Source organism: Nicotiana tabacum, chromosome 4 (assembly GCF_000715075.1).
Source record: "Nicotiana tabacum cultivar K326 chromosome 4, ASM71507v2, whole genome shotgun sequence".
NCBI classification, from domain to species: Eukaryota; Viridiplantae; Streptophyta; class Magnoliopsida; order Solanales; family Solanaceae; genus Nicotiana; species Nicotiana tabacum.
The window spans coordinates 84972003-84998369 of NC_134083.1; the positions used below are offsets into that span (position 1 = coordinate 84972003).

The 26367-nt window shown below is 38.9% G+C and overlaps 1 protein-coding gene across 1 annotated transcript; it reads left to right on the forward strand.

Annotated features, from left to right (window-relative positions):
* Positions 1-10820: 10820 nt before the first annotated feature.
* On the forward strand, positions 10821-14150 carry LOC107764327 (cation/H(+) antiporter 15-like). The gene is made up of 3 exons (XM_016582886.2): positions 10821-11045; positions 11700-12704; positions 12795-14150. Exons 1-3 carry the CDS (start codon positions 10821-10823, stop codon positions 14058-14060), a joined length of 2496 nt encoding a protein of 831 aa, XP_016438372.1. The 3' UTR covers positions 14061-14150.
* Positions 14151-26367: the final 12217 nt, after the last annotated feature.

The following is a 26367-nucleotide window of genomic DNA, read 5'->3' on the forward strand; positions in this document are numbered from 1 at the left end:
TGATGCTCAATCTTAACCTGCTGACAATTAGGGCACTGAGCAACAAACTCTGCTATATCCTTCTTCATTCCGTCCCAGCAGTATATTCCCCTAATATCATGATACATCTTCGTCGCTCCTGCATGAATAGAATAACGAGAATAGTGAGCTTCTCCAATAACCTGCTGACGCAACCCTGCCATATTAGAACACATAATCGACCTTAATATCTGAGTACTCCATCTCCTGTAATCTCAAATGGTGTATTCTTCTTTTGAGGGGATGTATCTATGTAATGAGCTAACATAAGATTATCATACTAGCGTTCCATCACTTCAGTTACTAAAGAGGATGTTGTCGTGTCCTGAATAGTAACTCCGGTATCACCTGAGTCCAGTAATCGAACTCCAAGACTAGCTAGCTGATGAATCTCATGGGCTATCCCACACTTCTCTGGCTGTAAATATGATAGGCTACCCATAGATCTATGGCTGAGGGCACCGACTACTACATTTGCCTTCCCTGGATGGTATAAAATATCAACATCATAGTCTTTCACTAGCTCCAACCATCTCCTCTGACGTAATACATTGTCACTAGGGCTCACGTCTCATTGGGGAACATCTAAAGTGATTTTCCTAATCCACCTAGGGGTGATACTATACTTCAATAACCGTACTTCATATCATCCCAACATGATTCATCCTATGGGGGGTATTCTAATCCCGTGCCATCCATGAAATCCCTTTTCTTTAAATAATTACTCAATCAAAGGCCTAAACGTCATCCTCTTATCTATCACTATTATACCCTTATTCTACTACCAGGGCTGCATTTCATCTCTTCTAATTGCTCATATTCTTAGACTCATCTAAGTTCGTTCAGACTGTACCGAACTTTCTATAACTTATGAAAACCACCAGCTCTCTTGTTTTGATGGCTTAATCTCGAGGCCTTACCTATTCTCGTCACCTTCTCACTCACCTTTTCATATCCTTACTCTTTTCTACCTAAAACCTTGTCTCTTTATCATACTTTAGCTTGCGACCTACACATATATATTTATACTACTCGCAATCTTCCTTTAAATTGCTAGCACCTTAGATTTTCTTTTGTGCCTTCTTATTTGTATTTAAATATAAGCAATGACTTTTTCTAGTCGTTCTGCCACTTGTTGCATGAATACATGGTTCATATTAGTGCCCACATATGTTGGAATTCCATGCACCCCATATGGTCTTGAATATCACTTTTTGATTTTTTTTCTTCTTCCCGTTCATTAGCCACGATAGGTGCCACTTTCTCATTGAGTGCATACAATGTTGTAGTGGGACTGTTATTACAAGACCATTTCTTCTTTATGTCACTATGCTTAGGTAGAAGCCTTCTTCCTTATTTCCTCAACTAGTCTTTCTTTGTAGTATTTAAGGAGACCTTCTAGCTCTTGTAAAGTTACGAGCTTGTTATATTGTATACCCCAAGGAATTTTCGATGTTCTTACTCGCCTACAAATATCCTAAGTTATATACCTCCATGCCCTTGTGCTCGTAGGGTTACTTCTGAACTTAAATTTTGATTGTCTCCTTAGTGGCACTCTCTCTTATTTCTATAACACTTATACGTTACCTTTAATTACTCCAACTCCTATCTGAATATTTCTCAAGGGTTACGACGTCATATCTGTAGGACTGAATTCACTATGTTAGGTTTCACTACGTCTATCTTGCATGATCTATTTATTTATCTCTGACCTCTTGTCTAGCCATAACTAGGCTCTTCCTGAATCAACTACAGACTACTCGTTGGTCCATTCTCATATCTATATTCTGCATAACCCCTCTTGGGTTATGTCCTTTGTCTTAACTTACGTCTCGTACAGAATCCTTATGTATCAAATGTTCATTCCCACTTATTTATCAATATCATCTGGTGCGGAACCCTTACTGCTTCTCCTCGGCGTCATGCTTGCATAATGTTCTGGAATCATATCATATATGTATGATCTGAATAGATGCAATCTCATTCCTTTCACCTTTTTACCACATTCTTCCTTTACTATTCCATAATTACCTCTTTATCTTTGGCATTTTTTTTCCACATTTTCACTAATATCTTACTCGCCTTGCGGTAACCCTTCTATACCGGGGATAATTGAATTTCTTACGCACAAGGGTGACACTTAGTGTAACTGGCATACTTAGTCCCTTAAGCTTAACTTGGATCACAATGCTCGCTTTAGGGAAGCATCTTCCTGAATAACCATTAAAGGTTATTCTTCTGTTGTCCATTCTATTATCGCTGGAACGTGATTTCTAAAATTCTCATGATGCCGGGTATTGTCAAATCATTTGGTCCCTAATTCATATTCATTTTATCTTGTTCACTATCTCATACTAATTTCTATTACTCCGGGGTCTAACATTTCCTTATGGTAATCACTTTGGAGTCACCAACTTATTTCTCGAAAGAAGGATATGACTTTATGGCTTATACTCTTCTATTGTTTCAAGGCATGTCTGCTCTTGTCTTTTCCTTCACTTGACTATAGACTCGGTCATCGTGTCATATTTTGATTTACCGTTATCACCCATATATCACATCTTACTCATGATGCTTCATTTACTTTCTTCTTATTCTCATGGTAATATTTCTGTATATCACTTATTATGAAAACTTCTTCAAAACATTCTTTCACTTTTAGCCCCCCTAAATTCAACTCACTGGCTCTTTGGGTCGCCAAACACTCTCTCTTTACTTAGGACGAGAGCTATACAAAGGTAAATATTTATCCCTTCTAGAATTTCAATGCCAATCTTCTGAAATTTCTGAACATTCTAGTATTCATATCTAATTGTACTATTTTAAAGTGCACCATCTGGTGTCTCACAAGGAGAACCATTACCACGTTTGCAATATCCCTTGGAAAGGTGAGCTAATGATAACATTCCATCCAAAATTTTTGGTTACTCTAACCCCAGCTGGATGCTGATATCCCATCCTTCTCTTAAATTATATATGTTAGCTCCCACAGGGCATAACTGAAATGGGTGTTGTCAAGTGAATATATCTTTGTTATTGTTGAAAGTATCTCAGAATGCTTATATTTCTCTGCCTGAATTGTAAATACATATAATCTTCACTAACTGGGTATTTCGTATCCTTCTTCACCTATCTTCTTTTACTTGTTGAAACTTGTATTTACCTTCTGATTCTCTCGTTGCTTTTTACCATAGGGGTAGATAGATATTCATGCCTTAGGAGGGCTCCGTATCAAGAGGCTCACACGTCGTAGTACATACATATCTACTGAAGGCTTTACATTTACTCATCATAAGCATGACACAAAATCGAGTTCCTCTGACTCAACTCTTCCACAGCCACATTCAATCTCCTATCAACTGTCTTTCTGGATGTAGATGTCGTTGTATAATGAATAAAATAGAATTTAGGAATTTGAATTTCTTACAACTGAGCTCTACCACATGATCTAGATTAAGAAGAAAGAGTGATAGTTCTAAATGCCCTGTAGCCTCCTGCTATAAGTGTGGTGCACAACACACCCATAAACAAGACTCTACTAGACACGACTTGTAGACTCCCTAGGACAGAACTGCTATGATACCACTTTTGTCACGACCCAAACCGATGGGCCGTGATGGACACCCGGTACCTTACTCAACCGAGTACCAACGTAACGTATCTTTCGTATCATACTATCATAGGTAAATTAGCCGGAGAGGCTGTCGTGAGATAAGTAGAATAAAACATGAGGAAATACTCAATATAGAGTGACCTAACTTGATATACCGACTTATACATATGACATACTGTCCTATAAGGCCGACATGATCCTAATATACTCAAAACATAGGCCGACAAGGCCATGCCAGTATCCGTATACATGACATTTGTCTACAAGTCTCTAAGAGTACATAAATTTTATAAAGGTCGGGACAGAGCCTCGCCATACTAATCAATGCATGCCTAAATCATACTGACCAAATAGGCAACTCTGGAGCAAGTGGAGTGCACCAACATCTTCTGCTGAGCTGATAGTCTACTGAGAAGACTCTCAACCTGTCTATCGGGATCTGCGGGCATGAAACGCAGTGTCCCCAGGCAAAAGTGACGTCAGTACAAATAAAGTACTGAGTATGTAAGGAATGAACATCAGTAAATAAAAGTCATGAGAGAAACATGGAGTAAAGGACTCGACATGTAAGCCTGAATAACTCTGTGAATTATTTAATATTTACAATGCCATGCATATGCGTATAAATGTCATACCATGTATAGGTATATGCGTTCATAACATCATCAAGCCTCTGAGGGCATCTCATCATATCATCTCGGCCACTGTGGGCAAATCATTAACGTATACCAGCTGATCAGGTAGTGATGCGTATATAACGCCGCAACCTTTTCCCATATCACATATACATATAATATACGCGTATATAACGCCATCTGGTCATGGGTCAATGTATATGTATACATGAATGAAATGCATAAGAAGTACGTTAATAAGATTTCTCAAAATGTCATAAGATCACTATGCCTTTGATTAATATCATGAAATAAACTTTATCAACTTACATATTTTTCTGAGACCCATAAACAGATGATAGAATAATAAAACACATGGGAAATCAAGAATATAGACATCCCTAGTATTTCTATGAATATAGTCATTTATGAAAGTTGCATATTTGCTCGTTTCATTTGTATCGTACGGATCATGCCAAAAGCAAAGGAGGGATAACCTTAACATACATTAATTCCATTTAGTCCTTAATACCTTCCAAGAAATTATTCAAACAACTCAACTCAATCTACCATAGCATAAGGAGATTTAAAATCAGTGTTGAGTAAAGGCTGAGTCCGCAACTTAAACTAGTAGCTCGTTTACGTAAATTTGGGCAGCATCTCCCCTGTAACTAGGCCCTCCTCCAATACCATATACCAACAACAATAAGAATACAACAATAAAAACATGTAAGCATCATTTTCCAACCTTATATTCATCACAATATACCACAAAACAGCCCGCACACCCTAATCACTTCATACATAAAACGACAACCAAAGTAGTGTCAAACAACTTTAAAAACTGTAATGACGAAAAACCAGCCTACCATTCCGTCATTATATGGTGTTTATCCACAAAATTTGTCCTATAAAACTCCATTAAATAGTAGAAAAATATACAGCCCAAAGACCACACGAAACAACCCACAAAACAGTCCACTACAAGTCAAATAACTCGAACTCACAGCTTCCGATCACCATCCCGTGAGTTCTAACTATTAGAAAACGGATTTTTCAACCTTCCTTGATATTTAAGCACTTAAATACAGAAATTACATGTTTTCTTAACTATGAAGTACCTTTCAAAACTCAAACTACAAAGAAAAAAAGAGGCGATATAGCGATACTTACGTCGTAGGGATCGTTTTAACGTTATTGCTTCTTGATTTCGTGCCCGGAATGATAATATTGTTTGAAACTCTTGTAGAGAGATTAAGAGTAAAGTTAGGGGTGTTATTTGGGAGTGCTCTCTGGAAAAATAGAGAAAGAGACGAGATGGGATGTAAATATCCCATTTTTCTTAAAAGTCAAAAAGGTGCTACTTGGCACCCTATGATTGGTTTTTCTTCCAACGCTTATAACTTTTTATCCGAGTGTCGTATGAATGAACGGTTAAGAACGTTGGAAACTACATTACAAGACCTTCAATTTGGTATATAATATGTCCCAAAATACCTTATATAGCATAGGAAATGTATTTCTCAAAAAGCTCTGTTACAAAGCAAATCCTTAGTCGGTTTTTCCGCAACTTTAATCCGATTTTTCTCAAACTTCATATTTTCTATCCAAACATCATATATAGCCATATTATGACTTTAAAATTATTTAAATCATGATTAACAAGTCTCTTATTCATTCCGTCACTTTGGGACGCACGGGGTGTAACAATAATAATGGTAGAAGAGCAAAAAATCGCCACATATTATACTCGAATTTTTGAGTTTTGTGATTATTTCGCGGATAAAAAATTATACTCAGTCAATTAAATTTTTATATGATAATGTAATTTACGTATTGGGTAAAATATGTTATGACACGTGGTCGTCTGAGAAAGGGATACGTGGAGCCCAAGTATGGGTGTTTAACGGGCGGGCTGGGACGGGCCGAACACAAAAAAAACCAGCCCGTCCGTTTAACGTTGCGGGTTGTTAGCGGGCTGTATTTTTTTAGATTTTTTTTTGTCCGTCCGGGTTCGGGCTAAGCGGGCTGAACCGGGCCGTGCAAATTATTTTTAAAGTAAATTTTGGTTTTCTTATTCAATGTTATTGATACTTAAGTATTTTGCAAACTTTTAAGGCTTAGAATTAAACTTTGAAGTTTAAAGTTTTAAATTTGAAATTTGAAATTTATAATTTTAAAATTAAAATTTGAAAGTAAGTGGCTACAAAAAATTATTTAATAGGACCAATAGACAATATGTAAGAATCAAGCTCCGAAAACTTTTATTTGATATTTTTATTGAATAATATATAATACTTCAAATTAAGTTGCAAGTTCTTTTTTGATTTTGTTATTTTTGAACTTGCAAATTAAAAGTTTACAACAATTATAAAAAAAGAAAGAAATAGTATATCACATGCTTTGCATCATTTTTGTAAGTTCATCCATGTCAACATGAGGTTCTTGGTTTCCGACATTGGTTGAATCAGAGCCATAAACCATTATATCTCTAATTTCTTGGTCCTCTGCTTCATCTACCTCGTCACGCCCTTGATTTCGCCGTTCTAATCTTATCCAATCTCTGAAGTACACTAGAATTTCCAAAGCGTTGCTGCCCAATGAATGACGGGTATCTCCTAGTTGCTGCCTTGCTTGGCTAAATGCGCTCTCTGATGCGACTGTTGAAATCGGTACATTTAGCATGTCTCGAGCCATGGCCGAAAGAACAGGAAATTGATTTGAGTTGCTCCTCCACCAACCTAGTGGTAGAAATTCCTTTGTGCGGGGCTCTGCTGAGTTTTGTAAGTAGAATTGAAGTTCATCAATATTCCTGCTACTGGTTTGTTGATGCTCCCCTAGTGTAGACCAAATCAAATAATCTTCAACACCATCATTATCATCCAAAGCACTGGTCCCAGATGTTAAAACTGAACTTGAAGGAATATTTGCATCTACAACAGAAGAAGCATCAACAATGTTAGCATAATAATTATATAATGTTTCTAAATGTTTGTATATATCAGAAATACAAGTGTCAATATCAGAAGTTTCAGTTAGTCCAATATCCATATAAGAATATAAAGTAGTGATTAATTGGCGACAAGTGACCATTTTGATAGAAGGGTTTAAAATAGCACCAATTAGGTAAATAGGGGGAATTGGGTAGAAATATTTTTTAAACTTATCTAGCATAGATTCAACAACAGAAGTATATCCTTCTTTCTTCTTCAAATTATGAAGTAAAAGAGAAATTTCAGCAATATGAACTAATCCATTTGCAATAGTAGGATAATAAGCTCCAGAAAACTCAAGTGTAGCCACATAAAATTTTTATAAAAACTTTACAACATCTTCAATGACATCCCAAGTTCTAGATGTTAACAAACGGCTATGATCGGTACAATAAGAATTAGCAACTTCAGTTATAGGCATTCTATATTTATAACAATATTTTAAGAATAAATAAGTATAATTCCACCTAGTAACTATTTCTTCGGGCATGAGCTTTGGTTTTAGTCCATAGTGTACACATTTTTCTTTAAATGCATTTAATCTAGCACTTCTATTATTTCCTTGAATTACACCAACAACTCTTCTAATTAAAGTGATATCATCTCTAAATAATTCAAGGCCACTTTTTACAATCAAATTATAAATATGACATGTACATCTAACATGAAATATTTCAGGAAGTGGTAGGTGTAGATGCAATTTTAATATTGTAATAGTATCATTGTTGTTTGAAGCATTATCAAATGATACACACAAAACTTTTTCTGCAAGATTATAAAATATAGCAACTTCATGGATATTATTACTTATAAATGCACCAGTATGACTTTGATCTTCTTCATATTTAAAAGCAATAATACATTTTTGCATACAAAAATTATCATCTATCCAATGGCATGTAACAGTTAAATAATCATTACTATTTACAACACGACCAATATCAGCAGTAAGAGAAATTCTAAAAGAAAGACTGGCGAATAAATAACATATATATGTCTGATATTGTCCAAAAAGCCTAAAGATATCAGCTCTACAAGTACTTCTAGGAATACATTTAAACAAAGGGTTATAAATTCTTTGAATATAAGTAACAAGCTATGGTGAAGCAGCAAAACTAAAAGGTAAACAACCTAAAACAATCATTTTAGCTAATTCTTCCCGATCTTTCTTAATATCGTATTTACCCATTAACCCTCCAGTACCCGGGTTAAGTTTTTGTTGCTCATCTTCCTTATCTACTCCCCAATCAAGAGGGTGGTTGTCTACCATGTGCCTACGAAGTTGACCCATTCTCTCTCCCTTACCGGTCTCATGTTTATAAATATCCTTACAAATTCTACATCTTACAGAATTTTTATCTTCTTCTAGTCTGTCAAAAAAATTCCAACACTTACTTCTTAATATTCGATTTTTCTTAATAGGGAGGGGAGGCCTACTTGTATTACCACGTCTTCCACCCCTAATATTTTGAGTTTGACTAGCATTATAAGGTGTAGCTGGTGGTGTTTCAAGATTATCAGGTGATAGAATATCATCTAAATTATCATCTAAATCATCATCTATACTATAATTTTCTTGAAGTCGCTCATAATCTACATTAAAATTTTCAGGTGAACTTTCAGAAATATGTGTAAAGCTACTAGAAGAACAAGCACCACCTCTTGATCTTTTGGAAGTTTTTTTACTACCACCTCTACTAGTGCATACTTTTTTGGCTGCTCTAAATATATCCATTATGTAAATTAAATTAATAATTCTAAATAATAAAATAAGTGTACACCAAAGAAGAGAAAGATATGGAATGAGTGTACCGGAATTCCGAATGCCGCACTAAATTTGATATCAAAAATCAAACTTCAATTTATAGATCGATACTTGATAGTTGATACCACACTTCACTTGAATACTTGATATTTGATAATAATAATTTTGTAATGGCTAAACTAAATATTTGATGAAACTTGAAATAATAAGTAATTGAGAATTTAAGAACAATAATCAATAATATCAAGAGAGAATTGAGAGAGAACTAGAGTAGTAAGAGAGTGAATTGTGAGGAAAAATGAAGAAGAAGGGGGGCTATTTATAGTTTTTAAAAGGTTAAAATTATAATTTATCAAATATTAGGGGTGTGAGGGCAATTTTCTTAAGGGGGTAGGCCGAAATGGCCATTTCTGCAAAAAAAGGCCGTTGGCCAACAGTCATATTTGAATTTGACCGTTGGCAAAGGTAAAAAAAAAAAGTTAAAAACCGGGCTGTAGCCCGTTAAAAACTCGTTAACGGGCTTAGCGGGTTTCGGTGCACCGGTATCAAAAAACTGTTCGTTTGAAACCCGCTCCCCGCCCAACCCGTCCCAGCCCGCCCCCCACGCTACAGTACCGGGCTGACCCGGACTGAACCTGGTTGTAAACGGGTCAGCCCGACCCAATTAAAAGGTATAAGCCCAAGACAGGGAGATGACTGAAGACTGAAGGCAACTGTTTCGTTTGTCACCGGGAAGAATAATGCTCATAAAGATGTGATAAATGTTCTTCTCCCGGTAGCATTCAATAGAGAATATTCATAGCATTAAGGGCAGTTATCCGTTACAAGGAATTTGACATTTATGTTCACCGTTACATCTTCATAAATGCCCTTAATAATTGATATTAAAGAAGGACACGGCCCTAGGACTTTCTTCATAGCTATAAATAAGGGGGAGGGAAATTTTCTGGCAAACTTATTATATTTTATACAAAGCTCAATCCAATTTTATCTTCTGATTTCTCGATTCTTTTGTTGTTATGCCCGGAAACCTTATTCCCGGAATTGTTGTTTTTGCTGTTTCGTCTATATTTTAAGGCTAAGTATTGAGTAACTCTTCAATTATTTATTATTTCAGGATCAAATTAATTTACTTATCTAGAAACCACGTATAAATTCAACTGTACCATTTTACAGGTAAACAATCTACACGACGGAAATCTAAAGTTTATTTTAATATCGAAGTATCCCATTTTTATGTTAATATTTCTTCCTCTCTTTTTTTTTGTGCTAATGGCGAAGCCATTTATTTAAAACAAGAATTAAAAAGTGTTAATATTTCATCTTCATAGTCACTAGCTCAGACCTTTTCCTCTGAAAGATGTTTACTGTAATATAATAAATATTCAACGTATCCATTTTAAGTTTTCTCTTTCTTTTTGCTAATGTTAGCGTCGCATCAAGTCTAATAACCTACTATATAGTTACCAAATTCAGTCTAAATATGAACTTCGTATTTTAATACTACTGATTTATACTAATCACCTCCCCCTCTGTTTTTTCTTCAAGCAAGGTCCCTTAAATTGAGCGATGTAGGTGGAGTGAAAATAGTATTACGTGTCAAGCTAATATCATCCGTTTAATTTATAAACCATTTACTCATAACAAACTTAATCCACCAATCATGAGTGAAGCCTCTCACTTAGTGCATGGAATAAGCAAACTTTCATCTTTCTATGTCCATCTTCATCATCTCTTGCAATTCTTACCCTGAAAGAAAAAAAATAAGAAAGTTAAGATAGAAAGAAGAATAAGCACAAATAATACAAAACGTAAGAATGGGGAATGCAGCAGTTTTGAACAACACCTCAACATCTACTGCGCAGAATATATGGTGCTATGATCCAGAAGATGTCTCCTCCAATGGTTACAAAGTCCGCAACCCTTTAAAGTTTCCTGCACCTCTTATGGTTTTTCAGCTTTCTGTAATCTCATTAACCTCTCTCCTCATTGATGCTGGCCTCAAGCCTTTAGGTCAACCTTCCCTTGTCGCCCAAGTTCTTGTAAGTACTTTTCTTTTCATTATCAACCTTAATTTGGATCCATATCACAGTAGAAATTAAAATACATAATAGCGTCTAAAATGTTTTGTATCAACGTACGTATATTAAGTTTAGAAATATTAGAAGGGGACCCTTGGATCAACGGTTAAGTTGTATCCATGTGACCCGTAGGTCACGGGTTCGAGCTGTGTGGAAGCTGCCTACATCACATCCCTTGGGGTGCAGCCCTTTCCCGGAACTTGCATGAACACGGATGCTTTGTGCACCGGGCTGTCCTTTAACATCTATAATTGCACTAGGCTTCTGAATTATTCAACATTGAAATATGAGGCTAGGCTTCTGAATTATTCAACATTGAAATATGAGGCTAAATTGGTCTCCCACTTTTTTCAATGGACGTTCGAGGAATTGTAATAAAATGGAGTGAGATTGTCTTTATTATTTTATTCACATTTCCAGCTATGATACTAAACTTGCAAAGTTAAATTAATACTGAAAAGATAACTATGATGTCCCCAATCGGTTCCTATTTTTACTTGTCTTTTGATTTATTTGTGTTGATTGATAAAAAGGGGTGAAAACTTCCTTTTGCTCGTGTAATACTGTTCTTGAAGTGATGAAATATGAGCTAACAATTTTTGAATTGCAACTCAGGGTGGTATAGTATTTGGACCATCAGTATTGGGACATCTTGAATCAGTGAGAGAAACCATGTTCCCGACGCGAGGTGTTATGGCATTAGAAACTGCAGCAACATTTGGTGTTCTGTTCAATCTTTTCGTCATAGGAGTTGAGTGTGACTCGAAAAGGATGTTCAGGCCAGGGAAAAAGGCCATTATCATTAGTGTCACTGTAATGTTCACCTCACTGGGATCCACTATGGCGCTAGCGATGCTTATAAAACATTTCATCGTTTTGGATCCTCTTCTTGCAAAAGCTCTGCCTATTGTAGCAGCTTCACAATGTGTTATTGGTTTTCCCAACGTATGTTCCCTTCTTAAAGAGATGCAACTTCTCAATACTGACCAAGGCCGCCTAGCCACTTCTTCAGCTATGTTTTGTGATATAATTGGCTTAACCTTGGCTTCAGTAGGTTTTATAAAGTTGCAGTTGGAGAAAGAACATACTGTGGCGCAGAAAATGGGTTCGATTCTCTCGCCTTTGATCTTAGTCATATTCACAGTTTTTTCCATTAGGCCTGCAATTAAGAAGACATTAAGACTTAGACCAGAAGGAAAACCTGTTGGGGAAAACTACTTTGTTTGTGTCTTAATACTTGCATTGTTGTACATATTAACTGCTGAGACGATCGGGCAACACTACCTATTTGGATCACTTGTGTTAGGAATGGCTATTCCTGAAGGCCCGCCTTTGGGCGCAGCTTTGATCAGGAAACTTCATTATCCAGTTGGCAAGGTTTTGTACCCGGTTTTTCTCACCACCAGTGGCCTCAAAACAGACATTTTCACCATTCATTTTAAGTCCCTATGGGTTATTGCCCTTCTAGTTCTCTTTGGCGTCCTCGTCAAGATTGTAATAATGATGATCATAACTCGCTACACGGGATTAACCATTCAAGACTCTGTCATTCTTGGTCTGATGCTGAATGCTAGAGGCATCTGTGATGTTGTTTTCTTTAACTTATGGAGAGTTTCAAAGGTGACATTTCATCAGCTTTTCTTTTTCTTTTCCCCAAATTATTCCAAAAAGATTTACTAAATGATTTGATCTCTTTCTAATCAATGCTAGGCTCTATCAGATGAACAATTTGCAGTGGCTATCATGCTCTCTGTTGTTTCAGTTATGGTGGTCATTACACCGCTAATAAGATTTCTCATTCGTGCTCTCGAACAACAAGCTCCAACGATGAGAAGGACGATTCAGCATTCAAAGCCTGACTCAGAGCTAAGGATATTGGTCTGCGTTCACGATCTACAAAGTGTGCCAACTATGGTCAACTTGCTTGAAGCATCCAATGCAACAGAACAAAGCCCCGTTGGTGTCATAGCTCTCGTCCTCATTGAGCTCGTGGGTAGAGCCGCTCCTCTTCTTATCACGCATAATCATTCGCAAGGAGCCATCCCTCAGGATGCTTCAATATCATTGCAAATCATCAATGCACTTAGACAATATGAGCTTGCCTTTGAAAGTTGTGTCACACTTCAACCATTCACCGACATCACACATTATGAACTAATGCCAGAGGACATTTCTCGCTTGGCCCTGGACCAGAATGCTACCATTGCGATCCTACCATTCCACAAGCATTGGGAAATCGATGGTTCCATTGGAACAGTAAGTCGTGCCATCCAAACTATCAACACGAAAATTCTCAGAAAAGCGCCTTGTTCTGTGGGCATACTAGTCGATCGTGGAATCCTAAAGGGATCCATGGCGACACTAAGCAATCAGGGCAACATTTACCATGTTGCTGTGGTCTACATTGGAGGTCCCGATGATGCAGAATCGCTAGCCTATGGTGCTCGAATGGCTAGACACAAAAACGTGTCGATAACAATCATCCGTTTCCTTATGTTCGGGTATGACAATGCTAGAGAAAGAAAGTTAGACAACAGCTTGATTGAAGCAGTCCGATATGAAAACTCAACGAACGAGAATTTCGTATACGAAGAACACGTTACGAGAGATGGGGTTGGGCTATCTGCTTCACTTAGGGGATTAGAAAATAGATTTGATTTAATAGTTGTAGGGAGGCACCATGAAGATTCTCCTTTGCTAGTAGGACTTGGGGCATGGAGTGAATGTCCAGAACTTGGTGTGGTGGGAGATTTCTTGGCTTCAGCAGATATTGGATTAACAGCATCAATTCTAGTGGTGCAGCAGCAGAGAATTAGAGGGAAGTTGATGAGCAGAACAATGAAACCAGTAGTTAACAATCAAGATGGACAATATCCTGACATGAATAATGCAATTAATAATGGGATATCAACACCAAGAGTCTCAGTCTCTAGTGATCATCCAAGATGGGAAATCACTATAGATAGAACTAATTAGGTTTCTGCATGTACAGTACAACCGCCGTAGTTTTGCTCGTTGTACAGTACTATGAATTAAATACAGCAGTAATATTTATTTACAGGATGATACGTAGAAGAATACAGATTCGATTGATTTATGGGTGAAAAATTAGTTTTCCATCTAGTTTTAGTCTAAAATTTAATGACCCCTCGAATTACCTTGTCTCCTTTTCCTCAATTCCTCCTTATATGTGTTGATTACATTTAGAAAAGACGTAAAAATCACGAAAAGTATTTTACAAAATTGATTAAAAAGAAAAGATAATAATAAAGAAACACATAAAGAGAAACACTTGGGGGTCGTTTGGTTCAGTTTTAGGATATCCCGTGTGATAATTCTAGGATATATGTCCCATGGTATTATCTATCCCACCTTCTATATGGAATAATTTCATACCACCATTTTTATATAAAATTTACACCGGTATTAACTAATATCTATAATCAACCATAAAATAACTATAATTCTAAATATATATTAAGATAAATATCTTTATTCCGGTAACACCACTGATCACGCCCAACTATGCTTTATAAAAAGGACTAAGCGGTCGTTGCAAATATAATCCGGTTTACGAGTTTGGAGTCGAATCCCACAGAGAACTAAGGTTTAGCTACAATTGTTCAATATTGCTAAGAAACACAAGTCCAAATAATTTCCTAGTTATAAAGATTTGATTTTTTATTTCTACTAATTAACTAACAAATATTATTGATGTGTGGCTATAATTCATGGTTTAGCACATTATTCGCCTTGCATTTTTATACGCTTTAATGATAAAGTACACCTTATTTGCGTGTAATAGAGTCCATTTTATGTGTAGGTAAATTGGAGATAAAAGTAGAAGAAAAAGGAGACCTACAAGTCGAAAGCGGGCGCGGGAGCAGTGAATGAGAGAACCTGGCGACGCCAGGCTTGAAGCTGGCTTTAGGCTAGCGTTGCAAGGCAAAGGCCAAGCAGAACCAGGCGTTAGGCTGGCGACGCCAGGCTTGGGGCCAGGTCCAATCCGAGTTTTGAAGACTTAATTCGTCTCCGGGTTTGACTAGGACTTGGCCTACACGTTTAGGTCTTCTCCTACACATATAAATAGACCTAAAAACACCATTTGGGAGGACTTTTGCAACCGGAGGCAAGAATAGCTTGTGAAATCACCCGTTGGGAGTTAGAATCATCGATTTTTACATCTTTTAATATTTACTCTGTATTTTAATTATGCAAAATATTTGGGATATTGTTACGATGAGTATGAGTAGCTAAATTCCTAATCTTGGGTTTTGATGAAACCTATTAAATGATGATTTTCTTGTTACGTTAATATAAATTTGCCGTAGTATTTTCTCTATTTGTTCAACTATATTATTCATGAGGTTGATTGAAGGGCCCTCAATTAGCTGTGCCTATTTAGTATGTATTACTCGGGAGAGAGTGCATATTTAGGTAGTTGTTGAATAACATCACTCCTAAACGTATATGCGGGATCAATACGGAGGTTTAAAGGTGGGATTAGGGATAACGAAACCTTGATGCGATCTGAGTAAGTTGTACTTAATGCCAACTAGCGTAATTCGGGAGAATATGTCTAGTAAATTGTGGTAATTACTCGGGAGAAAGTTACGACAGTTAGAGTGCTCATGGTCGATAAAGAAAACTTAGGCAAATTTGTAGAAAACGTAGCGAAAAAGATTCTAACAATAGGGGAAATCACAACCTTAGATCATTCCAATTCTTGTTTACAACCCGTTCATAGTTAGTTATTAATTATTTCATTTTCATTACGTAATATTTAGTTAATAAAACCAAAATTGTTACTTAAATATTTCTGAAGATTGATTGCGTGAATTTGTGCGAGTCTAGTAGCTGTGTTTGATAGGTTAATTTTCTGTTGGATTCGACTCCGGACTTGTAAACCGGATTATATTTGCAACGACCGCTTAGTCCTTTTTATAAGGCATAGTTGGGCGTGATCAAATTTTGGCATCGTTGCCGGGGAATTAACGGTGTTATTAATTGCAGCTAAATGAAGTGCTAGAATTCTTAGTGTAGTCAATTTTCTCCATTCTAAACCAAATACATTGAAATTTTAACGTTTGTAGTCTTGGGTGTTACAGGTGCATGCCTAGGAACTCCTCAAGAACTGGTGAATTGATCGAAGCGTTATCAGATCCTGAGAAAGTTTTCAAGGGACTAAATCGTGCAAACAAGAAAAGCAAACAGCAACGAAACTCGACAGAACAAATCGAACCAGACATGGCTGACGGAATAGAAAATCCAATCAACAACAGAAACAATGAGAATGAACCAAACAATCGGGGTGTGGTGCCTCTTGTACCAGAAACAGCATTATATGATTGGGCACAACCCACCGCCGATAATCTGGCAACCGCAATTGTAGTCCCTCTGATATAAGCAGAATCATTCCAAATCATAAACAACATGCTACATTTGTTGTAGAACAAGGGACTGTTCTCAGGGTCACACATTGAAGATCCTCAACATCACCTGAAGAATTTTCTTTCAATATGTTTAACGCAAAGGCAACCTAACGTGACACCAGACGCAATAAAGCTTTTGTTGTTCCCATTATCGCTGACAGGAGAAGCTCAGACTTGGCTTAATTTACTCCCTACAAATTTCATCACTACTTGGGAGGAATTATTCAAGCAATATTTGAACAGATTTTACCCACCAAATAAAACTGCCCAACAGATTGATGATATATTGAGCTACAGGCAGAGACCAACAGAATCACTACAAGAAACGTAGGAGTGGTTCAAGGGCATGATGGTTAAGTGTCCACATCAAGGTATTCCAGATCAGATGTTGGGGCAGAGATTCTACATGGGACTAGCTGACAGCTTAAAGGCCAATGTTGATGCTTCAGCAGGTGGAGCATTTTTGAGTAAAACGTTCGCAGAATGCAAGATCCTATGATAAGATGGCACAAAACTCAGGATGGATGACAAGAGCCTCTACGATCACTCCGGTAGTTCACTCAGTGGCTTTGGACCCAAACAACTCCATAACTGAGAATGTGGCCACTCTAATGACACAAATGAGTATCCTCACCAAAAAGATTGATGAATCAGGCCAGAAGCAGCAGGTTCACATAGTTGACACAACTAATGGGGGCTTATGTACACCATGCATTAACCAACCATATGTTTGCTCGTGGAGTGCGGAAGGTGACAACCAGCAATATCTGGAAGATATGAATTATGTAGCCAACTATGGGGGACAGAGGCAAGATGGTCAGAATTGGGGTCAACACAATCAATAATATAGACCAGCGCAACAGCAGTACAATAACAACAACAATCCTGGAGCTATGCGACCACTGGGTCAAGTTGCGCCTTACCAAAGGCAACATGGCTACATCCAGCAAAATCAGCAGCTGACTTATCAACAACCTCAACAATAACAGATTATGAGACCAGATGATAGGTTTACTAAACTTGAGGGAATACTGGACAGCAACAACAGAATGCTGCAGCAATTGATTGGGTCCACGGGAAAAATGCAACAGAGGGTAGATTCACATGAATCAGTGATAAATGGTATTGAGATTCAATTAGGACAGATTTCTATGGCCCTAAAAAATCATCTCCAAGGGAGGTTACCTGCAGATACACAAGTCAATCCAAAAGAACAGGGTCCGAAACAGCTTATAGCAGTGAGTCTACGAAGTGGTAGAGACCTAGATCTGGAGTAAGAGATGGCTCGCGAAAGCCGGCCTACTGAAACACTTGTGCCAGTACCCTTTGAGATAGATGACTCAACATGGTTAACAGAGGTGATGGTACAACATGCACCAACTGAAATAAGCAAAGAAAAAGAAGTCGCGAAGGAAACTGAGTCAGAGCAAGAGAAGGCAGTAGAAACAGTGCCAGAGCAGGTTCAAAATCAAATCACAGGAAAGAAGCGGCCTCCAACACCCTTCCCCCAGAGATTGGCCACATATCAAAAAGATGAGCAATATAAGAAATTCTTGGAGATGTTGAAGCAAATTCAGGCAAACATTCCATTGATTGACGCCTTAAAGGAAATGCCTGGTTATGCAAAAATGATGAAGGACTTGATGTCTCGTAAGTTGGACTTTCAAGACTTGGCCACGGTTACACTGACTCAGATATGTAGTGCTGTTGTGAAAAGACCCATAGCTAAGAATTTATCTGATCCAGGGAGTTTTACAATCCCATGCACAATAGGCAACTATGCGTTTGCTAAGGCACTTTGTGATTTGGGGGAAAGCATAAACTTGATGCCCTTGGCTATCTAAAAAAGGCTAGGCATTGGAAGAACTAGACCCACGTCTATGTTATTACAGCTGGCCGATCGGACAGTGAAGAGTCCCTCTGATATCCTTGATGATGTATTAGTACAGGTGGGGAAGTTTGTTTTCCCAGCAGATTTTGTCATTCTAGACTGTCGGGTTGAAGAGGAGATTCCCATAATTTTGGGAAGGCCATTCTTGGCCACTGGGAGAACCCTAATTGATTGTGAATCCGGGGAGCTAAAGATGAGACTGAACGATAAAGAGATAACGTTTAATGTGCAAAAATCTATGCGGTGACCTAGTGAGTTTGCTAACTGATCTCTGATAGAAGCTGTGGATGTGATCTTGGAGGAGGAAGATGAGACTCTGAACGCAAAAGACCCTCTAGCAGCATACCTCATGAACTTAGAAGAAATGGATGGTGAAAACTTGACAGTGTGGGTTTTGGCCGTTGAAGGGCGAGGGTACTGGAAAAGAGAGCTCGAATTCGAGCCCTTACACTTAGAAGAAAGAAAAACACCTCCAGCTAAGCCATCAGTTGAAGAGCCACCACAGTTGGAACTAAAACCGTTACTGTCTCACCTCAGGTATGATTTCTTGGGACATAAATCCACTTTACCTGTTATTATCTCATCCAGTTTGTTAGATGTGCAGGCAGGATAACTTTTGCATGTGTTAATGGAATGCAAAACTGCAATTGGCTGGACCATTACAGATATTAAGAGGATCAACCCGACATTTTATATACATAAGATTCTACTAGAAGATGGGCACAACCTTCCAGAGAACATCAAAGAATGCTGAATCCTAACATGAAAGAAGTGGTGAAGAAAGAAGTGATCAAGTGGTTAGATGCAGGAATCATCTTCCCAATCTCTGACAGTAACTGGGTCAGCCCAGTTCAGTGTGTGCCAAAGAAGGGTGGAATGACTGTAGTGCCCAATGAGAATAATGAGTTGATCTTGACTCGTACAGTTACGGGTTGGCGAATTTGTATGGATTATAGAAAACCGAACACAGCCACCCGGAAAGACCATTTTCCTTTACTATTCATTGACCAAATGTTTGATAGATTGGTAGGGAGGTCTCACTTCTTCTTTTGGATGGGTATTTAGGGTATAATCAGATTTCCATAGCCCCTGAGTATAGAGAGAAGACATCATTCACTTGTCTGTATGGCATCTTTGCCTTTCGGAGAATGCCGTTTGGCCTATGCAATGCACCGGCCACCTTTCAGAGGTGTATGTTAGCCATTTTCACTGACATGGTTGAAGATATTATGGAAGTCTTTATGGATTATTTCTCTGTGGTAGGGGATTCATTCGAAGACTGTCTGCACAATTTAAGAAGAGTGTTAAAAAGGTGTGTGGAGACAAATTTAGTGTTGAACTGGGAGAAGTGCCATTTTATGGTACAAGAAGGTATAGTGCTGGGGCATCGAGTGTCCAGTAAGGGTATTGAAGTTGACCATGCTAAGGTTGAGGTGATGGAGAAGTTGCCACTGCCCACTTCAGTTAAGGCAATAAGAAGTTTCCTTGGGCACACCGGGTTCTACATGCGATTTATAAAGGATTTCTCTAAAATTGCTAACCCCTTATGTAAACTCCTTGAAAAGGATCATTCTTTTGTGTTTTCTGATGACTGCAGGTTAGCATTTGAGGAGCTGAAGAGGAGATTGGTGACTGCACCAATCATCGTTGCACCCAACTGAGAGCAACCGTTTGAGCTCATGTGTGATGCGAGTGACTGTGCTATAGGAGAAGTCCTGGGGCAGCGGAAGGACAAATTGGTGCACCCAATTTACTATGCAAGCAGAACGCTAAGCGGTGCACAACTCAATTATACCGTGACTGAGAAAGAGATATTGGCTGTGGTGTTTGCATTCGACTAATTCAGGTCTTATTTGATTGGTTCAAAAGTGATTATTTATGCTGACCATGCAGCACTTAGGTACCTGATAGCAAAGAAGGAGTCAAATCCACGCTTGATCCGTTGGGTTCTTTTGCTACAAGAATTTGATTTGGAAATCCGCGATAGAAAAGGGGCAGAGAACCAAGTGGCATACCACCTTTCAAGGTTGGAAGGAGCTGAAAAGAAAGTCGAGGTAGAAGATATAACTGAGACATTCCCAGATGAACAATTGCTAGCAGTGACATTGGAGGAAGCGCCATGGTATGCAGACATTGCAAACTACCTGGCAAGCAGTATTGTCCCCTATGATCTCTCCTCTGTTCAAAAGAAAAAGTTCTTTCGTGACTGTCACATGTATTATTGGGATGAGCCTTACCTGTTCAGGATTTATGTTGATAACATGATCCGGAGATGTATCCCCGAGATAAACCAATATGTTGTTTTGCAAGCTTGTCATGCATCACCATATGGTGGCCACTTCGGGGGAGTAAGGACCGTTGTGAAAGTGCTGGAATCGGGCTTCTACTGGCCGACAGTGTTCAAAGATGCACACTTATTGGTGAAATGTTGTGACGAATGCCAACGAACTGGGAATATTTTCCGCCGACATGAGATGCCTATGAACCCAATTCAAGAGGTAGAAGTGTTTGACGTGTGGAGAATCGATTTCATGGGGCCTTTCGTCAGCTCATATGGCAACAAATACATACTCATAGTTGTGGTTTACATGTCGAAATGGGTGGAGGCTGCAGCGCTCCCGACAAATGATGCTAAGGGGGTAATTGGATTTTTGAGAAAGAACATATTCACCCGATTTGGCACTCTAAGGGCGATAATCAGTGACGAAGGCACTCACTTCTGTAATCGAGCCTTCGCAAAGCTGTTAGAAAAGTATGGTGTACGTCACAAAGTTTCCACCCCATATCATCCACAAATGAGTGGGCAAGTAGAAGTGTCAAACAGAGAGATAAAGAGTGTTTTGACAAAGACTGTGAATGTTACAAGAACGGATTGGGCAAGAAAGTTAGATGATGCACTCTGGGCCTATCGTACCGCTTTCAAAACTCCGATTGGTATGACACCATATAAATTGGTATTTGAGAAGGCATGTCACCTACCAGTGGAGTTGGAGCATAGAGCTTTATGGGCACTGCGACAGTTGAATCTCGATATAGAAGCTGCGGGCACAAGTCGAGTCACAGAGCTGCACGAGCTTGATTAATTTCGTTACCACGCTTTTGAGAGCACAAGATTATACAAGGGGAGAATGAAAATAATACACGATAAAAATATTCTTCAGCGGAGTTTTAAACCCGGAGATAAGGTATTGCTATACAACTCAAGGTTGAGGTTATTCTCGGGTAAGTTAAAGTCATGATGGTTGGGACCATTTAGTGTGGTAGAGATTCACCCCACCGGAGCCATAGATATTGCTACATCAAATGACTCTCACACGTTTAAAGTCAATGGGCACAGGTTAAAACATTTTTTGGGCATGGAAGATGCGAAAGTAGTGTTGGTGACTCATTTCCTTGAGCCACCAAGGTTAAGTGAGCCTTAAGTGCAATTATCTGCGTCGTGCCGCGACGTTAAATCAGGCGCTAGTTGGGAGGCAACCCAATTCGTAGTTGATTTTTAGTGTAGTTAGAATTTTTCTTTTTGTTTTTAGGTACTAACGAGTTTGCAGGCGAGTTTGGGCAAGTCAAGCAGGGTTTCAGCATCACCTGACGTACACCAGGTGCTGGGGCTGGCGACGCCTGACTAACGCCAGTTTCTGGTTGGCCTTAGGCTGGCGACGCCTGGGTAACACCAGGTTCTTCTAGTACTGGGCCAGGCGACTCCTGGGTAACGCCAGGTAAGTTATTTCAGCACAGTTTAAGTTATTTTAGTCGAACTTTCTCACATTACACGCCCTAAACACTGAACACAATACAAACAACCCTAACCTCACTTAAACCAAACACACAACAAGCTCTAAAAGAAAAATTCACAAGCACACACATTTGCTCATCAGCTTTGCTCTCAACCAAACACACTGCATGAATTGCCCTCACCCACAAACACTCAACATCACATTGCCATAGTTGTCTCTCCCATCCCCATTGAAGTCAAGCTTAGTCTTGCTATTCTTTCACACTCATCAGAAATTCTCAGGCAGCTCCCTCATCTCAAAAGCTTCAAAGGTATGATTTGATCTCTTTCCTTTGTAATTTCGAGTGGGGTACAGGTATACAATTACACACAAAAATTGGTGGTTGTTCTTCATTGTAGTATTGAGATTGTGTGCCCCAACCCCATGAAACCCCATAGGAATGGTGCTGCGATTGTGAAAACATGTGGTAGTACGGAACTCCCAAGCCGATTTGGGAGGATGAGGCAATCCCTCATTTCGATAATAACTCCCATGGCACTAATGCATGTTATGTTTTTGATATAATGCCTCAATGGCATTCCTTGTCCCCATTAGAGCCCGAGCCTCCAGAATTAATAGACTAGTGTTATGAAGTCGTACACCACGTTAAAATCTTAAGTGTGGGGTGGCTCGCGGGTAGCCCGTGTGTTGTTCTTTGATTCTAATATTAAGAAAATACGAGGTGAATTCTGAGTAACCTCGGAAAATCGGGCAAACAATTATGTGTGTAGTGTGTAATGCAGTTTTATCTGACTACTGCTTATTTGTGTAGGAACAAAGATGCCTCCCAGAAAAGACACAGGCAAAGCCAAGGCTACTTCTACTACACAGGCTAAAGTAAAGGCGACCTCAGTACCTCCCCCAAAGAAGAGAAAAGGGGGAGAAGCTACCTCCAATCTAAGTGGAGTACAAGTTGTGGCAGCTATAGCAGCCATGCATCAACAACCAAAAGGCCAACGGGAGTTTGGAATCAACAACATACCATCTCATACTAAGGATTGGTACAGGTGTTGTAGGCCTAAACATGTACACCCGGAAGTAGCTATCCACGAACGCAGCTTGAAAGCGAAGTATCATGCAATTTGGAGGGGAATTCGGGATATGGGGTTGAGCTATGTATTCAAGAACACATGGGACATTAATCTCAACTTAGTCCGAGAATTCTATGCAGGGTTTGATCCGCAGAGTACTGAACAACAGGTGCCGATTCGTGGGCGATTGATAGATTTTTTAGCCACGGCCATATGTAGCTTTTTAGGTGCTCCGGATGTTCCTGTGGAGCCATTGTACCACTTCATTCACCGGTCTACATACAGAGAGTTGAGACACACGCTTTGTGGTGCTGACTCTACGGCAGCATGGGTCCGGGATAAGATAACTAATCAGCACAAGAGATTTCCCAAGAAGAAGATGAGGGCGGAGGCTCAAGTGTGGCTTAAACTGATAAATACACGGCTCCTACCGTGCAATCATGACACGCTCATTAGCCGTGAGAGGGCATGTGTACTCTACTTCCTCATGACGGATAAAAGGGTAAATGTGGGTCATCTGATTTGCTACCAGATGTTTGTAGTCAAAATGAGTAAAAAGGTCGATCGAATGCCATTTGTCAATTTTCTAACTCAATACTTAAGACACGAGGAGGTTGTGGATGAGCCAGAGTTTGACCACACCATCGATCAGCCCGTACAACAAACGGACATCACTAGTCTCCAGCTGAAAGAAGAGACTGCTATGACATCTTTGACAAGTACCGAGCGCAACGCTCGGGATGATAGTTTTATGGCCCATCTCTATGGGATGATGGATTTGCAGCTAAGGATAGGAGGTCGCCCGGCCACATTTTAGGAGAGGACTGAATTGAAGCACCTGTACCCGCTCAATGCTCATGCCCAGCAGCTGGTTGGGTTAGGAGATGGATACAGACTCCCAGATGATAAGGATATCAATACACCGGAGCAGTCTGAGGCTGAGGCTGAGCATTCAGATGGTGAGGGAGATGATGAGGAGGAGGAGGACGAACATGATGACGAGTGGAGAGCGTCAGAGGATGAAGACGTTGCTTGATCAGAGAGTTTCTTTACATCCTACTCATTTTTCGTGTTTTGTCATTTTGTGCATGCACTGAGGACAATGCATGAGCTAAGTGTGGGGTGGGGAATTGTACATGTTAATTTTAGTTATTTAGTGTTAGTTTTAGTATGTGTTTTAGTATTAGTTTAGTAATTGATTTGGCTATGTGTTTTAGTTATGTAGTGTTAGTTAGAAAGAAAACAAAACATAAAAGTTAGACTCTTCCCGACGATGGATCTCTTAGACAGTTTTCTTGAGGGAAGTAAGTCTAAAGAAAATACCAAAAAGATTTTGGCCTTTGTGTAGGTAGTGTAGTAATTCCCCCTTGGTTTTTCTTTGGGTCGCGGTTCTTTTCCAGGGGCTTTTAGTTGAACCGGGTGTAGTTAGTTTTAATTTTTAGGAGTAGGAACCACGAAGCTATGCATTTAATTGTAGCAATATCTCTTAGCTTGGTTATGCCTTGAGAATAGTTAGTACTATGGTCGTGACGCTTAGGCTCGGTTTTTGACTATAACATAAATACCTTAAATCGTAGATTCCTAATTTTTCTTAACTGCTTTGACTGGAGTGTCGCGATGAAACCAATCCTGAGTGAATTATGTGCCATGTCTGTGTGAGTTTTGTATGTATTCTGTGCATTGCATTTGATGTCTAGAATTTTCCATGTGTGTATGCAAAGCGAAATAGTAGTCTTGTTCAATCTGAGAAGTGATATAGGCGTTTCTTTGTTAAGCCAGATATATATAGTTTACCCACCTAAAAGTTATGTAACGTAGTTAACCCCTTTGAGCCTGTAATCCTGTTTCTTTGGCAACCACACTACAAGCCTTACCCAATTGTTTGAATTAACCATCTATTTGAACCTTTTCACTTCTAATGAGCACTTGAATTGTTATGAACTTTGTAAAAGTTAAAGTGTGGGGTGGTTGGTTTGGTTTTTGAGTGGAACTAATGAAATAAGGAGAAAGGTGCACTATTTTGAAAAAGTAAGAGCCGATTGAATTGAAAAAAGAAAGAAAGAAAGAAAAACAAAATAGTTGTATTATTGTGAAAAAGAATATTCTTTAATAAATGGCGACTCTTAATGTAATTGTGCTTAAAGAAGTATGGGGTAATATACATGTGAAGATGGAGTTTCGGTTTGACATAAGTATGGGCTGTGTATTAAAGTATATATATCAAAGTGCTTAAGGGAGGTGTAGTCACTAATATCCAAATGTATCCTACCCGACCCACAACCTACATTACAACCAATGAAAGTCCTACTTGATCTTAGATTGAATGAACTCGATTAGTAGAGTATTACACTACGGGCAAGCCTATGGTACATCATTTGCGGCATATGAATGTTATTTCTGAGAGCGAGTGAATTTTGTTTATCTAGAGTTCCTATGTTCTTAAAATTCATTGTGTGTGGAACTAAGCTCTTTGATTGGGTGAGGGCACATGATTCATAAAGGAAAGGTAATGTTGTTGACTTCCATGTAGAGTAAGTAAGTGAATTGTGAATAAGGCATGGTATTTGTGAGTCAAATCTTGAGGCGAGGATGTCACACTTTTGTGCTTAAACTATTTTTAAAGATTCTCGGTATAATGAGTTAAGGGAATTGCTTAATAGGTTGTGTCTATGAGTATAGTTTGATTGCTCGAGGACGAGCAATGTTTAAGTGTGGAGTATTGATATGTGGCTATAATTTATGGTTTAGCATATTATTCGCCTTGCATTTTATACGCTTTAATGATAAAGTATACCTTATTTACGTGTAATAGGATCCATTTTTTGTGTAGGTAAATTGGAGATGAAAGTAGAAGAAAAAGGAGACCTATAAGTCGAAAGTGGGCGCGGGAGCAGTGAATGAGAGAACTTGGCGACGCCAGGCTTGAAGCTGGCTTTAGGCTGGCGTTGCAAGGCAAAGGCCAAGCAGAACCAGGCGTTAGGCTGGCGACGCCAGGCCTGGAGCCAGGTTCATCAGGCATTAGGCTGGCGATGCCAGGCCTGGAGCCAGGTTCATCAGGAGTTAGGCTAGCGAGGCCAGGTCTGGGCGTGCACAGTCCGAGTTTTGAAGACTTATTTCGTCTCCGGGTTTGACTAGGACTTTGCCTACACGTTTGGG